Below are 15,591 nucleotides of genomic sequence, written 5' to 3'. Positions count from 1 at the left end.
TTGCCTGGTTCTATTACTTCGAACAACAAATTCTCCAAAGGCAGCTATAAACAGTCTCAACATTGAAGAATTCCTGAACCTAATATTTCCTTTCTAAGATGTACATTGGCTCCATTCGATTCAACACACATTCTGAAAACCATCTACATGGGTAGCCTGTCCTTTTTCAACCAATTCCTCTTTCAACTTTGAGCCATTTAGAATTTATCACCATACGAGCAGTAGTATCGAATCTGAGCACCGATTTCTTTGAAATCACCACCCATGGTAGTAGTGCCAAATTCACAGCTCTATATCCCACCATCTAATCCTTTTCTCAAAGCAGTTTTAAACCCATAAATCTGCACTTTATCCCAGTCCCACACACCACTCTTTGTATATTCATCCTGACGCAGTTGTTCCAAGACCTTTTCCTTGCTCTCCGCATAGGCTAGAAGCACTGTTCCTTTTACTTGAGGCGTCTCTCCCTCTAGAGGTAGATCATCAAAGAATGCGCCTCCGAAAAGAATGGCACTAGCTTCGGCTAGCGGCTTTACGCCGGCGAGATGTTGGGGACGGGCTTCGAGACGTTTTTGGAGCACGCCTTCGTGGTCGGGAAGAATGACTAGCCATTCGTGTTTGGTGGGTGATGGAGCGGGAGATGTCATTGTTATTAGGGTTTATGCTGTGGGGTTCAGTTCTAGGATGAAGGGTTGAAGAGAGAAAAGTATGGAGAGTGATGAAAGGTATTGAGATTCATTTTATACTCCGTCTGATTTAGTGCAAGGGTTGTGGCACATGCGGCACAGAGAATGTATTTGTCATGTGCGCTTACCCGGCACCTTGCCTAATTAACTATATGCAATGCAATAGCATAATCTAACCAGGATGGATGCGGACAGATTCCGAATAATGGTGTACGAAATGGCGCGGCACTGCAAAAACTGACCTGATAACATCTCTTGAAGTCTTGGTTCGAATGTCTTGAGAATTCTTGCAACAATTTCCTAAAGATTGAATGTTAAAGAGATAGATTCTGATATCAATCAATTGAAAAATGGGTTCGGTACAGATTTTGAAAGTTGATGAGTGTCCCGTCAGTTCATACACCTATTGGTGCGTGAGAAGTGGAAGGACATTATTCAAGCCGAGATTCGTGGTAATTATAAGTGTTATTTACTTTTCTCAAGTGGACTATTTTCGGTCTTCAGGCTACCCATCGTCGTGTACATAATATTTCATCTCTAATTCTTCCATTTATCATCCCGGTGGTTTCAAAATGTTTCCTACAAAGACACAGATTGTCATTATACTGTAATCACTATACAGTGTATTATGCAGCATTGACCGGGTGGTAGATTCACCAGTTATCCTCCCTATGGTCTTCCCGAGTGAAATCTCTCTTCACTGTTACGGTTCCTGGAACAGGATGGAGTTCTTGTCGAGAGTTGATGCTTGAGGATTTCCTGGCCACCGTTACTTCTCTTGTGCCAGCCGGTTTGTAATTTGCAAGATAGAAGTTATCCGCATTGCTATCTTCGATTTTGGTCGTTCCTTTCCGGCTGGCATTAGATGAACGAGTCCACGATACGCCTACTAGGCTCACGTAATCCCGAACATGTCTCAGAGGCTTGACAAGTGGTGAATAGGTCGGCATACATGCCACAAAGCAGCCTACGGCAGGATCTATTACCGTCCATGAGAACTTGCTTGTGAACCCTGTGAAGCCAAGTCAGTGACAGCTAATTGATATATTTGCAGATGTGTAACTCACAAGTGACGTCTGGCAAAGCTGAGCCGTGTTCCAATACTTCGCTCGAGATAACAGCAAGACAGATAATCGCGACGATTGTAATACTTTATCAATGGTTAACCCGGACCACAAAATATATGATAGATAGAGTGACTTACAATGCACCAACTGCAAAGATTGCCATCACACCTATTCTCTTGCGAAACGAAAGGCGAAGCTTATAAATAGCATTTATTGGGAGTGTTAGAATGCAAATATCGAAGGCAACGTTGAAGGCTTGAGCACCCAAAAAAAGGTCGATACAATTGAGACATTCGCCTGGGGTGGATTTGATCAAGGCTTCTCAGATAGACCTGCACTGAATTCTCTGATAAGGTTCTTCAGGACAACGCAAAGAACAATCAAGGTGCTAAGGATGATTGCGGAGGTTCTGAAATTCCAGTTATGAAAATGTCATGTTACAAAGAAGAACGGAAATCTTGTAGAAACTTCATATATGATACTTGAAGACTAGTTTGGTGACTCGCATGATTGGTGCTAAACGATTGTCCCCCCCATTCTCATCACGAGGTGACACACAAGTTGGCCATGTAAACTCCGAACTATGTATACTGAGTTTAGTGGGAACTGCACTCGCGAAGCTTTACCGGTCTACTTCAATCAAGCATTTCTTGGCAGCGAGCTAAGGATAATCGTATTGTATTGATATTGTGCGGCAATAACTTGGCTACGCTTCTTAGAATGAAATAACCGAATTTTCGCGATCTTCTCAGAGTGTCTGCACACGTATTGTAGTCATGAAAAAGAAATACCGGTGGTACTTTTGCATATGATATTAAAGAGGGAATTCGAGACCCCAGTATAAGATCTAGGGTTTAGCCAGATGAAACTTATTTCATCTGCAACAAAATCATCAATATTCACCATTTCAGACCACTGCGTTGCACAACAATTTGAGTGAGAGATGCCCCCGCTACCAACTGATGACTTCTGCCGAAGGATGTTCGTACCATGTAAGTGCAGATGAGTATGTGCTTTTCCGTTTTCTCACGCGACGCAAGGCTTAGCTTTCTTTCTGACCGAAATATAAAATAATCTTGCAAGACTTTCCTTAGTTTTCCCATTCTCAACTTTGTAATCCAAAATACTAACAAAGTATTATGTCCAAAATGTTGCTCTCTACAATGATCTTAATGAAGACACGAGTGGCTCGCCGTTATTCTAGATCATCTTGGAATTCTTCAAGATTATTTCGAAGTGTACCTGCAGTATATTTCTGGTGTCAAACTTTTCATTGAAGTAGAAACTCTTCTGTTTGGTGGTACATTTTCCGATTTAGATGGTGTAATGACAAGCGGGCAGCCGCGGATCAAAGGAATAATGCTTTTGATATATGCAGAGAGTGAAGAGGAAGTATTGGAACAGCTGAAGAAGGATATTCGTATAGGGAGTGGTATTGAGAGTTAGAAGAAGAAGAAGATTTGAGGGTTAATGACAGCGGTGAGGAATAGGCTGGAGGCAAGGCATAGTTTGGAGATTTCTGTAGATTTTGGACTTCCAAAGCACAGGAGTCTGAATTAGATAGCTTGATTACATGCTTAACAATGAATTCGACCGGTGGAAGTGGACAAATGCATTGCTGGATGAAAGAATATTGAGAAAAGAATTTAGGATTTCAAGTGAAGTAAATAGATTGTCTTATAATGCGACCATCGATAGGAACTGAAAGGGGAAAAACTATGTGACGAAATGCGTATTCATAATCGATCTGTCTTTTGATCTAAATAGAGACCTTGACATACAAGACAAACCATATACCTAAATTGCGACTCGTATACTTCGCTGTGTTTATTTTAATGCTCTCTTCGCTCCCCTTGGGTGATGTGCAGTTTAGCACCAGACAGTACACACTCTTGCCCAGAAACCATATCAACAAACTTTGTGATCTCCTTTCTTACAAATAGCTTAAACCCATGCTTTGCAGGATTGAAAGATTATATCATGGCTTGCTTAATCCCTTGATTGGGAAATCAAGTACATAATGAAGGCTTTGCATAGCTCTTTTGTCAAGCGGCTGTTGCAGTGTAGAAGCATTTTGAGAAGGCCCTGCAAAGCCTAATCCGGAGGATAACATCGACCAGTTCGATTGTATGCCTGTCGCAAATCTTTTCTGTATAGAATTGATAGGCTGAATATAGGTGGTCCTGGTACAAGCATCAATGACTCCGTCCAAAAGGGACCTTGATTTACTTCTCTTGTGATATAAGAGATTATCCAGATTGCTTGGCCAAGGAAACAAGATCTTCTTGGTGATTTCCCGAAACTTTTCCCTAAATATTGCAGCTACAGGGAAAGTTAACAGAGATTGCTCCAATACCTCTGTAGCAAGTTTAACAGCTTCTTCATCATCTTTTCCCAGTTCTCTATTGATTTTGGGGAAAAATCGAACAATGACATCTGTCAGGTTCAGTATAGCGAATACTTGTAAGACAGGCTGATAGGCACAACTATAGTGAGCACGATAGCTATCAACGACAGCAAGACCTTGTTGTGCGTGTTGCCAAACGATTGTACTTAGACAAGAGGTATCGAACAGTCCGAGGTCCAGAAGCGGATAGAGGAGCTGGACAACAGCTGTAGCGTATAACAAACTGATCATTTAGTGAGTGTGACATTGTGTTGGGAAGTCGTTTGAACCTACTGAAGCGAAAGCACATGTGGCAATATATGAGTGTCTTTGTTATCTGTCTTACTGATGATGCTTGGCAGAAATTCACGCCAAGCTACCAATTTGCCATAGAGATGCAGAATTTCTGAGGCCACTATTCGAGAGCTGTCGGTATTATACATTAGAATATTAGTAGTCCGAATTATGGCCATAAGATTCATTTTCTCTCGATTGGTTGTTGCAATGAGGCAGTGGCAATTCGTGACGGTATCATCATCCTTGGGGTATCTATACATTCCCCATATCATACTATCAATCTCGGCTTCGTTTTTTTGGATTTCTTCAATGGATTTCGTTGCAGGAACCTCTACAATGAGAGCCGCTGGCATCCTAAAAGTTACCTGAGCCCACTCACTAAAACTGTTAGTTATGATAAAATACATGCTCAATTGGGCTGAATTGTTGAAAAGTCATTAACTTACATATTTAAGTTATTAATGCCAACGACGGTGTCACGCCAAACTTGCCGGTACGCCTCACTGCCAAGGCCGATATGTTCCAAATTCATTAATGAGTTACTTGCGACTTCCAAGTATGCTGAAGCATGCATTCCATATCCTTGTGCACAGTCTATCAAGAAGAGAATTGCAAAAGCCTGTATAGTCATGAGACTCATGTCTTCGGCATCGATATTGTGCTTTACCACATCAGCAAATCTCTGGCCTAGCTCCTTGTAATTCGTCTTGTCGCCTTCCAAAATTGTATGCAAATAGCATGCCATTGTGCAGATAGCATTGAACAGAAGGGGCGAGCAGAATTCATTGGAATTATTCTGCATGCTATTCACAAAATGCTGCTCATTGAATAAGGAATGAGAAGGGTGAACCCAAGTAAAATACAAGGAGAATAAGTGATGAAGAACATCTTTATCTGCTGTTACTGTTGTCCAATGGAAACCTGATGTATCTAGACCATCAACTTCATTGTCAACAATTCGTAACGTAGATAGCTGCTCTTTGACATCGACAGTGGTTTCTAGCCATTGTGCTATATCTTGAATAGAGTCCCTGTTCCTTATCCGATTGAGGATTTTGCGTTCATCATCCGCTACTGCGAGGCTTTCAAACACCCGTTCTGCCATACGGTTGATTGCATGGCTCTCTTTGAGGGATTCGACCAGTTTCTCCTTTACAATTTTGGTATGAGTTCCATAGAAGCATTCTCCAGCTTGGAATCTTTTGATACAACGACTGCAAGGCTGCTCGCCATTACACTGAACGGAACTGTCAGTAAATTAAACTTTGGCTTGTAGTATTTTCGCTCTTCCAATGTTGCAGACTATATACCTTTGATCGGGCTCTTTTACAACTGTTGCATGCATTTGACGTTATCAAACATCCTCTTTTACGTTTAGAAACCTTCTTTCCTTCTCCATGGATACCAGCGGATGGCTGCGTGTTGGCTAAACTTTCATCCTGACTGTTGGATGTATCCTCGTTTCTTGAACGCCGAGGAGAGCTGAGCTGCATTTTCAGAATTTTGGAATATTGCTTTCAGTCGAAGTTTGCGACAACCGTCAGGCAATGGTGTGAAAACATAGTTTGCTATCATTTTGGGGTTCAAGCTCTCTGAGCAAGAATCTCTGTGTAAGATCGGGCTGCTCTTGTGTAATTTTCCGTTAATAATCGATGTCAGCCATGTATCACCATGCTTTTGATTTACAGCTGTACGTACGCATCCACTTGCGAGCCTGTCAAATGAAAGCATCTGTCAATTGAACGATCTAACCTGTCTAAGCGAGAACTGTAATAGATTATGTAACTATGAGTACCTATCAGAACAGCATTTTAAAAGCGGCGAATGCTGTTCATTTGGCAGGTGCGTAGCTATTCGCAGGAGAAAAAACAGGCGGAATTTGATAATTTAAATCTCTATTAAAATCTTCTAGTTTAATTGAATAATAAATCATTTACAAATGATTTATATAAATTCAAAAAGATCAAAAGAGATTTTAGCTCCTTATTGTTTAGATAATGTTTCGAAATTTTATTTTATATAATACTGAAGGAAAGTAATTGAATTATAAAAGGTGTTGTAGAAGTGGTCGAATCCCGCCTGTTTTTTCTCCTGCGAATAGCGTAGGCTCGGTAGGGTAGATATCTATTATTATGAGATAAAACTATATATCGTACATGGAGTACCTACCTAGTAGGCAATAGCTAGGTTTCTAATTAGCAAAAGTAGAAACGCAAGCCAGATGTTCATTATACCGATTGAAGTCTGCTTTCTTTTTACTTCTTGATAAAATCGTGAAAAGAGCTTCCGAAGGCCCTAGTGTTACCACTAAGAAATACTGCTTCCCACTTTACCAAGCACGATACAATTCAAAAAATCGAACCAAATACAGTTCTGGGCATCTTTCATACTACAGTATACCATGATTGGAAGAATAGGAAAACCTTCTTACGGTACGCTGCTTCAGTGCTCTCGAAGTAGTGTCCCAGCTCTTACCACGAAACCAATGACCTTAAGCCACCGTCACATTCACATGTCACCCTCACCATCGCTCAAATCATCATCGACCACACCGCCCATTCCCCTCGTTGGTCTTGGAGTATTTATCATCGATCCTACTCACCCGCTTTCCACCCGCGAGAATCCTATGTATCTCCTAGGCGAACGCATTAATTCGACTGCAGCCAACACGTGGGGTCTTCCAGGCGGACACTTAGAATTCGGCGAAACTTTTGAAGAAGGTGCATCCAGGGAGGTTTTGGAAGAAACCGGGTTATACATTCCACCCAAAGAACTAAAGTTCTTCCGTTGTAGAAACCTGATAATGAAGGAGGAGAAAAGACATTTTGTGTCAATTTTTATGGTAGGAGTCTGGAATGGGAAAGGGGATGGGCCAAGAGTGATGGAGAAGGAAAAGTGTAGAGGGTGGGAGTGGGTGAGTTGGGAAGAAACGAAAAAGTGGGTTGAGCTGGGAAATGCTGGAAGGAAGCTATTTCCAGGGATGGGTAGCTTGATTAGAGAACTGAAGGGCGTGGCTCCTCCATCGTAACATGGGGTTTATAGAGGCCATTTGAGCATCTGTGAACCCGAAGTCATGCAGGCTATATTCAGGCTTATGCAACGCTTTCAAGTATTTTTGGTGCGATGTCCAAATGCGTAGTGTACACAGCATATAAGACTACACCAAGAAAGTCATACCATTTCTACCTCAAGGCAAGCGTGCCTGAATTTTCACCGTGCTATTCGAAGTTGTCAGCACCAGGCTATCTACTATTAAACAAAGTTATTGCAAAGGTCCCCTAGATAATGGATAATCTTTATCAAAATGTCTACTTATTCCGGTAAATTTCAGTACGACGACCTGTCAGAGACTGATTCGATTCGACTTTTAATCCTCCACCCAGGCACATTAGGGTCCCCAATTCAAAGCGATCTTATACACACAACATTACGTGAATGTCGCTGCGAAATTCATGGGAATTACACGGCTCTTTCCTATGTTTGGGGCGATGCCAATGATACAACCTACATTTTTGTTGATGGATTTCAATTTGCTGTTACCGTGAATCTCGCCGCAGCTTTACATGATTTACGGGATGAGAAGCGACAACTACGGTTATGGGCCGATGCTGTTTGCATCAACCAGACGAACAACGTCGAACGTAGCCAGCAAGTTGGCTTGATGAAAGAAGTATATAGCTATGCGCAGACCACAGAGATCTATTTAGGAGCTTTGGTAGAGCAGACGAAGAGTTTATTTGAGCTCATGAACCAACTAGATCCGGACAGAACTAAGCTTCTAGAAATGGACGATGACGCAATTAAAGATATCGTGTCACGACCATGGTTCACTAGGGTATGGGTGTATCAAGAACTAGTGCTCTCAAACGTAGTATTCGTGCAAGTTGGGCGACTGCGAGTTCCTTGGGATTATCTCTGCGAGGTTTTGTTGGACAGATATAGAGACCCGACATAATCACGATACGCAAAGCTACCGATTACTGTGGAATATGTATGAGGCAAGGAGAAACTATCAGAATTGCTTAAGGTATGGAGGAAGAGTGATCTCCCTTCTGGATGTTCTGATTTCTCGAAGAGGTTCAAAGGCTTCGGATTTGAGAGACATAATATACGGCCATCTGGCTGTCGTGGACCTTCAGCTCAAACGCACATATGAGAGAAACAATGACTCCGTACCATGGCCATTAATTCGCAGCCGGAGCCCACAAAATTACATCCCTGTCGTAGATTATACTAAGAGTGTGGATGATGTTCTCAATGAAGCCGCCCGTTTTACCTCTTCTTTTCGGTCTATACATGGCCTATTGAAGATACTGTATAATGCAGACGTGAACGCATCATACACTCGAAGAAGCAATCTTCCTTCTTGGGTACCAGACTGGACGCTGGATACAAGCAGTCTTCAGGGTCTTCCTTGGTTCTTTGACGAGACTGATATTCGGAATATTTGTGAGGACACGCAAGCTGAAAAATCGATATCAATAACAATAAACGGAATTTCAAGAAGGATATTGCAGCTGAACTCCATACCCGTTTATCCACATATTTTGTCTTTTGTGTATGACGGTAGTTCTTACGAACTACAAGTCGTTGAAAAGGTAGCCCGAGTAGTAGTAGAAGATGAGCTGGCATACGAATCTGCTAGACAGAAATTAACTGAATCTGTCATAAATATGTTCAAGTTGAGGGACGATTCGGGGATGCAGCACCAACTTGAACATAAGGACGTTTTTCGACTGATTTGTTCTCTTTGGGAAAGCTTGGGAGCAGCAGGTATATATCCGATTACATCCGAAGACCTTCCTTGGTATCCAGAAGATGCTGTGATCGGTTATTTATCCAATTTCACGCGAGATTCGATGTATACTTTTGACTCTTTCAAAAGCCCAAGCAAGCCGTATTCAAACTTTCTCATCAACATAATTATCATTGCCTTGAGAGGCAAAGCTAGCCTAGACATATTTCGGGGGATGAAATTCGCAAGTTTTTACCCTAGTAGGGACGTCGGTGTTGTGCCTCCTGCAACGGAACAAGGTGATTTCACCCTTACCGAATTAAGGGGCGAAAATAGCCAAAACTGCTGTATGTTTCGACCAAAAGAAGATGTTAAAAACGAAACATACAGCAAGGGTATCCGTGCAGAGATTGACACCAGATTCGACGGCTTTTCTACTGTACAACATTGCACATATCTTGGTAAAGCATGGGTTGACTGTTACTCCACAGCAAATTTAGCTTTCGTGTATGGGACAAAAAATGCCGAACTATTTCATGGCGTTGAAGTCATCGCCATTCATTAGTTTTGAGAACCATAGACTTGTGTGTATTGGAAATACATCACACCCAACCTTATGACCAATAGTCCTATTTTCAATGGAAAGCGTATCGCCTTGGACATCACATGACATTTACTCTAATCTCTGAACCAAACATTCCCAACTAAGACTCAAGACTTCTTAGCTTCTCATCAGCTACCATCTGTTCCTCAAAAAAAACCTCCAACTCTCATTTACCTCTGTGAAATCGAACAATGAACACCTCAATGATCCTCCAAAAATATCTCTCCACTTTCCAACTACCCGCTCTTTGTTCCTCAATATCTCCATAGGTGCTTCAACAGCAACAACCAAGTCCACTTCTCTGATCTCTCTATCTTTAATCAACTACCCTCTCTCCTCTCCATCTTCATTAGTTTCCATCTCTATCCATAACCCTGCACAATCACACATCTCCCCTCAAATCTCTTCTTTCCTCATATCTAAAACTACACCCCATTCCCCCATCCCATTCCATCTCCAAGTGGTGGTCCCCCATCCCTCCACTCCCACACAACCTCCAACCAACTTACATCTTCCCATCCAACTCCCAAACCAGCCCACAACATGACATGACATGATATTTACCAAAATAACCACTAACTACATTTCTCTTTCCTTATCCATCTCCCAAATCTTCCACCCCAAATATTCCACAAAAAAACCAGGAAAGAATTCAGAAATCCGAGAAACATCCTCCTGACAAGCGCACACGTACTCGCTCGCTAACTACTAACTAGGTACTAACCACTACACCCAAAAACATAATATAGAAAAAAAGAATAAACTATATATTAAACCACAATTAACCTACCCCGTATATATATACATATAGACATACATACATATTTCAAAAACACTTCTAGATATTCACTCATTCTTCATTATTCATCACACACCACCCATCTACCCTACCCCATACTCATCAACCTATCAACTTAACAATCCATCCATCCACCCATCCATCCATCTACTCTCTTTCCCCCTCTCCTCCATACATACACATACACACATTCTATACCCATCCATTTCCCTCCCAAAACCAAACAAACCACTTCCTACCGAATTCTACTCATAATATAATACCTACCTACCTACTTTCTAAAAATCAATAAGCAATGAATCAAGAAATCACAACATCACAACATCACAACATCACAACAATCAAAAACCCATCAAAAAAATAGCATTTCAACAATCTATTTATCAATCCACAATTCCCACGCATTCCATTTCATTCCGTTCCAATCCAATCCATTCCATTTCAATTCTCCTCCTTCGTTCCCCTTCAAATCAAGGATCAAGAATCAAGAATCAAGAATCATTCAAGGTACAGAATAACTCGCTCTTCTATCCATACATATATACGCTATGTGCTTCACTCCACTCCATTCCACTTCAACTCTCCCTTCCCTTCCCTGCGCTTCCCATCTCCTCATCTCAATCTACACCCTGTCCCACCCTTTCCTACCCCCCTCGCTTCCATTCTCGCTTCGATATCCACGAAAATATTTTTCTCCCATCCCCTCTTCCCACCTAAAGCCCTTCTTCAAAAAAAGAAAAGAAAAGAAAATCCTCTCAAAGAAAATTCAATCAAGAAAGTTCCATCAGCACTTCACCCAAACCCCAAACGCCAGTCGTCCCGCCGTCTCACGACACGTGTATATTTTGAGCTCCATCCCATTATATTCCGAACCCAAAACGCTTAATTCACAGCCCTCAACCCAAAATTCACTGGACAAGCGAAAAAGTAAAACTTCCTCCCTCCAAGTAATGCTACTACAAATGAAAAATGAAACAAATGAAAATCCTCTCATGCTAAATGCCAGTGCCATGTCTGTGTCAAAACAGAGTATCCACCTGTTCTGCGACCCCATAAATAAAGTATTTCTTCAATCTTCCCAATCACCCAACAACAGCTTCCCCTTCTACTCTTCCACCTCCCTGACCCAACAAACTCAATTTCGAACTACTTCCCCCCTGACCCCCTAATCCTCCCAAACTACCCATTGAATTTCTGTTCTTCTTCTTCGCCTTCACAACGCTTTGAGCATCCTTTTTCTTCGCATCAGCAGACTCTTTTTCCGCTGCTTGTTGTGAACTAAAATCTTTCCATTTGCGCCAACCATCGAAATCGATCAATGCTTGCATACATCCCCATTCCATAACTTTACGTTCGAGCCAGACGAAGTTAACGGGCTGTTTGAAAGCGTGTTAGTACATTATTCAAAATATCATATATGTAAACGAATTACAATGAAATAAACAAACCTTTGTCAAGAAATCATTACAACCCGCCGCCAAAGCCTCGTGTCTATCGCTCTGCAACGAACTAGCCGTCAAAGCTACAATGATGACCGGACTCTTAAATAGTACTGTATCTGGCAATTTATCACCTTCCTCTGGTTCCTCTTCCGCCAACATTTTTTCGCTAGGTGCACTACTACTTGCACTACTGCTAAAAACTCCAATACTATTGAGTCTCTCCAGTCTGCGGATCTCCTTTGTGGCCTCGAGTCCGGACATGATGGGAAGTTGGATATCCATTAGTACTAAATGGAAACCACCGCCTCTCCACTTATTCACGGCTTCGCGACCATTCATTGCAGTTTGCCAGCGGACTTTGAGACGTTTCATGAAGGCTTCCAGAAGTTTCAAATTGATAATGTTATCTTCAACGATGAGGACATTGATTGGGGGGACTGCACCATTGAGCATGCCTGCTGGTAAAGAAGGATGATCGACACCAGCTTTCTTTCTAGTTCTCTTCTGTGGCCGGGGGGACGATACCCTGGGAGGAGGTGTAGCGACTCGTTGTGGTGCGAGTTCCTGGTTTGGAGGAGGTGGTGTTGGAAGTGGTGGGGGAGGGGGAATTGCGGATTTTTCTGAGGCACTTGAGTGAGTTCTTGATCTTGGGCCACGTTGAAATTGCGTACCATTATTTGTAACAGGGGGTTGACTGTGTCCACTGATGACTGTAGGAGAAGAAGTATGAGTTCGTCCTATCCTTGGTCTCGAGCTATGATGTCTTCTCTGAGCCGATGGAGAAGGTAAGGCCGGTACATGACCAGTTGTAAGTACGGACATAGCGTGTGCTATCAAGGGAGCCGTATTCTGGTTTCCATTAGGGACCGGGACACTATGCGATAAGCCTGGAGAAGGAACCGGTAATGGCATAGGTGGGAAGTAATCAGATCCAGCTTCGGTAGGCCGTCCTTCTTCATAATATACCGGATGTCCATTGGGCCTAGGAGACGGTTTGGGTGTTCTTCTAACGGGTACATCAATTACTAACGCTTCATCCACTGTTTGACCACCGGGAAAATATGCGTCGAGTGTTCGACTCATCGGCTCTTCTGGTCCTAAAATCCTTTCCTGCCTCTGCTGCTCTCTGGGTATAATCCTTAATGTAACATCCGGCGCATCAAAACTTCTTCCCAGCGAATTCGCATATTTCTTCAAAATCATATCTCGCACATCATCGACCAAATCATCCTCATGTATTGTAACTAATGTCGCAGAAGCACCGGGCCTTTTAACCCATATCTTTCGAGTAACCATCGCTGCGCTTATCGTTAAAGCTCCGTGATTGGAAAAATAATCAGCACCAAGAATTCCTCCCGTTGGTATGCTGCTGACTCGAGGTTGTGCTGGCAATTCTGTTTCCAATAATGTCTTGATTAATTTTGTTTGTTGATGGGGAAGTAAACTTTGTCGTCTAGATAATTCGGGTTTCCGAGGTGTAGGTTGATGAGTAGTGTTGTTGGAACTGATAGGGCTTTGCGGTATCGAATTGCCAAATTTCACGTCTGTAGGTTCTGGATGCGGCTCGTCCTGAATTTCATCCTTTGCTTCTGCTTCCTCCTCTTCGTCTTCTTCCAACACCCGCGGTATATCTGTATTCGGAGTTGGAAAATCTGTTGACGTGGAAAAACTATCGTGCTTATTATTCTCTTCTTCGATAATTAATTTTGAATTGGCGAAAGGTTGTTGTTTGAAATTTGGTGTTGATGGAGAGGTTGTCTGTGAATGTTGATGAAGTTGTTGTTGCAGATCGCTACTCATACTATTTCGAAAGTTTAACCTTAGTTCGGCGCCAATTCCATCTCCCTGTTGGTGGCCTTCTCTTCCTCCTCCTCCTCTTCCTCTTTCCCCTCCGTCCCCTCCGCCTCCTTCGATACTGATATTATCATTATCATGAACTTCAACCTGAATTACCTCTTCAAACCTTGATGTTTCTTTTGGACTTTGATTACGACTTTCAACCATACTATTCCGATTACCAGAACCCGTACCCGTACCATTCCTTGACGACCCATTTGTTGACCCTCCATATATCGATGTTCGATGCAATCTGAAACTCGCCCTTTCTCGCAAAGTTCGAGTTATCGATTGTTGATTCTTGTCTTCTTCTCCCTCTCGAGAAGGATTCTTTTCCTCATCATTATTCGCGGACCCTACCGAGGAAGCATGTGAATGTCGTCGTTGAAATTTCGCTCTCAATCGTGTTTTGAAATCTCCTATCGTCATTTGGAATCGTTGAATGTGATTCTTCTCCTCGGGCCTAATAGCCTTGTGAGAAAGTAAAGTCGTCAAATCCTGCCGTTTATTTTTGAGATTGAATTGAATCTTGATCTTTTGTGATGAGTGAAACTTTCTCGAGAAAGCGATTGGATGCGCGTGAGGTCGTTGAGGGTTCAAATATAATGCTGTACAATGATTACACGCGACATTCGGAAGTTTTGATTGAAGGGTAGAAGGGTAAAAGGGTGGAAGGGTAGGTACAGTAATGGCGTTGATTTCGTGGATGGGTTGCGTTGTGTACCTACTCGGTATCGCGGGTGAAGTAAATAAGGCAAGTTGTCGTCGCAATGTAAATATTTATGTATGTATTTATTTATTTATTTATTATCATTGGAAAGGAGGGAAAGAGGGAAAGAGGTCCAGACAGAGTGAATATCATCGACGAATTAAAAGGAAATTATAGACCAAGCAGTAAATACATACATACATAGATAGATACATACATACATGCAAACATATTATATACCTACCTACCTTATTACCTTCCCTTACCTAGCTACCTCCTCTTTCCATCCCATTCCCATCTTCGTCATCGTAACTTACCATGCAAATCTCAATATTCCGTATTCCGTACCACCTAATAACCACCTAATAATTAATCACTGCTAATCTCGCCTTTTGCCCACGCCAGCACATTATCAGAAATCTAATTTCACTGGTCTATGCCCATCTGTGTACTCCATAAAAGCAAAAGAACCGAACCGGACCAGCTAGAACATGACCCCGGCAGAAGAAGGAGAAGAAGGAGAAGAAGAAGAAGAAGAATAAGAAGCAATGGCACATCATTTCCCCCTGCTCTTTTTTTCCTTTTTTGCCTATTACATTACATGTACAGTTGCTGTTGCTGTTCTCCCAATCCAAAGTCTCTCTCTCCTCTTCCTCACCTCTTCCTCACCTCGGTCTTTGGCCACAGATCTACAATTCCCCAACTTTCTCCCAGAGGACTACTATCTACTCCCACCTCTCTTCCAATCGAACCCCTCAATCAGCTATCAAACCCTCACCAAGCCCTGCGAAACCACTACTAGGATCTTTTCCATCCACGCCAGAAAGCGGAAGCACCGCACTGCACCGCATCGCACTACATACCCTAACCAACCCCATAGCGCAGCAGCAGCACCTATCCATCCCCTCCCCTCGCACGCCCCAACCCTCCTCCCTCAACTCCCGCAACCGATCCTCGCCCACTAGGGTTGGGATTTTTGATAGTATATAATATTGTATATTCGTTAGTTCAATATAATACATAATATTAA

General features: G+C 42.4%; 6 protein-coding genes across 6 annotated transcripts; 2 read left to right on the top strand and 4 right to left on the bottom strand.

The window, feature by feature from the left end:
- Nucleotides 1-290: 290 nt before the first annotated feature.
- On the bottom strand, nt 291-647 carry EAE98_004918 (uncharacterized protein; the record flags this gene model as incomplete). Its single annotated transcript, XM_038952539.1, has 1 exon — nt 291-647. The coding sequence occupies one exon, from the start codon at nt 645-647 to the stop codon at nt 291-293; it is 357 nt and encodes a 118-aa protein (XP_038811189.1).
- Nucleotides 648-1,339: 692 nt separating this feature from the next.
- Nucleotides 1,340-1,916, bottom strand: EAE98_004917 (uncharacterized protein; the record flags this gene model as incomplete). The annotated part of the gene is made up of 3 exons (XM_038952538.1): nt 1,340-1,698; nt 1,754-1,836; nt 1,891-1,916. The coding sequence occupies 3 exons, from the start codon at nt 1,914-1,916 to the stop codon at nt 1,340-1,342; spliced, it is 468 nt and encodes a 155-aa protein (XP_038811188.1).
- A 1,815-nt stretch (nt 1,917-3,731) lies between these two features.
- On the bottom strand, nt 3,732-5,929 carry EAE98_004916 (uncharacterized protein; the record flags this gene model as incomplete). The annotated part of the gene is made up of 4 exons (XM_038952537.1): nt 3,732-4,383; nt 4,434-4,814; nt 4,883-5,673; nt 5,747-5,929. The coding sequence occupies 4 exons, from the start codon at nt 5,927-5,929 to the stop codon at nt 3,732-3,734; spliced, it is 2,007 nt and encodes a 668-aa protein (XP_038811187.1).
- A 908-nt stretch (nt 5,930-6,837) lies between these two features.
- Nucleotides 6,838-7,464, top strand: EAE98_004915 (uncharacterized protein; the record flags this gene model as incomplete). The annotated part of the gene is made up of 1 exon (XM_038952536.1): nt 6,838-7,464. One exon carries the CDS (start codon nt 6,838-6,840, stop codon nt 7,462-7,464), a length of 627 nt encoding a protein of 208 aa, XP_038811186.1.
- Nucleotides 7,465-7,740: 276 nt separating this feature from the next.
- EAE98_004914 (uncharacterized protein) lies at nt 7,741-9,736 on the top strand (the record flags this gene model as incomplete). The annotated part of the gene is made up of 2 exons (XM_038952535.1): nt 7,741-8,271; nt 8,321-9,736. 2 exons carry the CDS (start codon nt 7,741-7,743, stop codon nt 9,734-9,736), a joined length of 1,947 nt encoding a protein of 648 aa, XP_038811185.1.
- A 1,920-nt stretch (nt 9,737-11,656) lies between these two features.
- EAE98_004913 (uncharacterized protein) lies at nt 11,657-14,713 on the bottom strand (the record flags this gene model as incomplete). The annotated part of the gene is made up of 2 exons (XM_038952534.1): nt 12,023-14,713; nt 11,657-11,950 (listed from the first exon to the last, which is right to left on the bottom strand). The coding sequence occupies exons 1-2, from the start codon at nt 14,279-14,281 to the stop codon at nt 11,657-11,659; spliced, it is 2,553 nt and encodes an 850-aa protein (XP_038811184.1). The 5' UTR covers nt 14,282-14,713.
- Between the last annotated feature and the right edge of the window lie 878 nt (nt 14,714-15,591).

This window comes from Botrytis deweyae (assembly GCF_014898535.1).
Source record: "Botrytis deweyae strain B1 chromosome Unknown BDEW_009, whole genome shotgun sequence".
In the NCBI taxonomy this organism is placed as follows: Eukaryota; Fungi; Ascomycota; class Leotiomycetes; order Helotiales; family Sclerotiniaceae; genus Botrytis; species Botrytis deweyae.
Note: the sequence above shows the minus strand (reverse complement) of the source record. Positions and strands in the feature narration are given on the sequence as shown.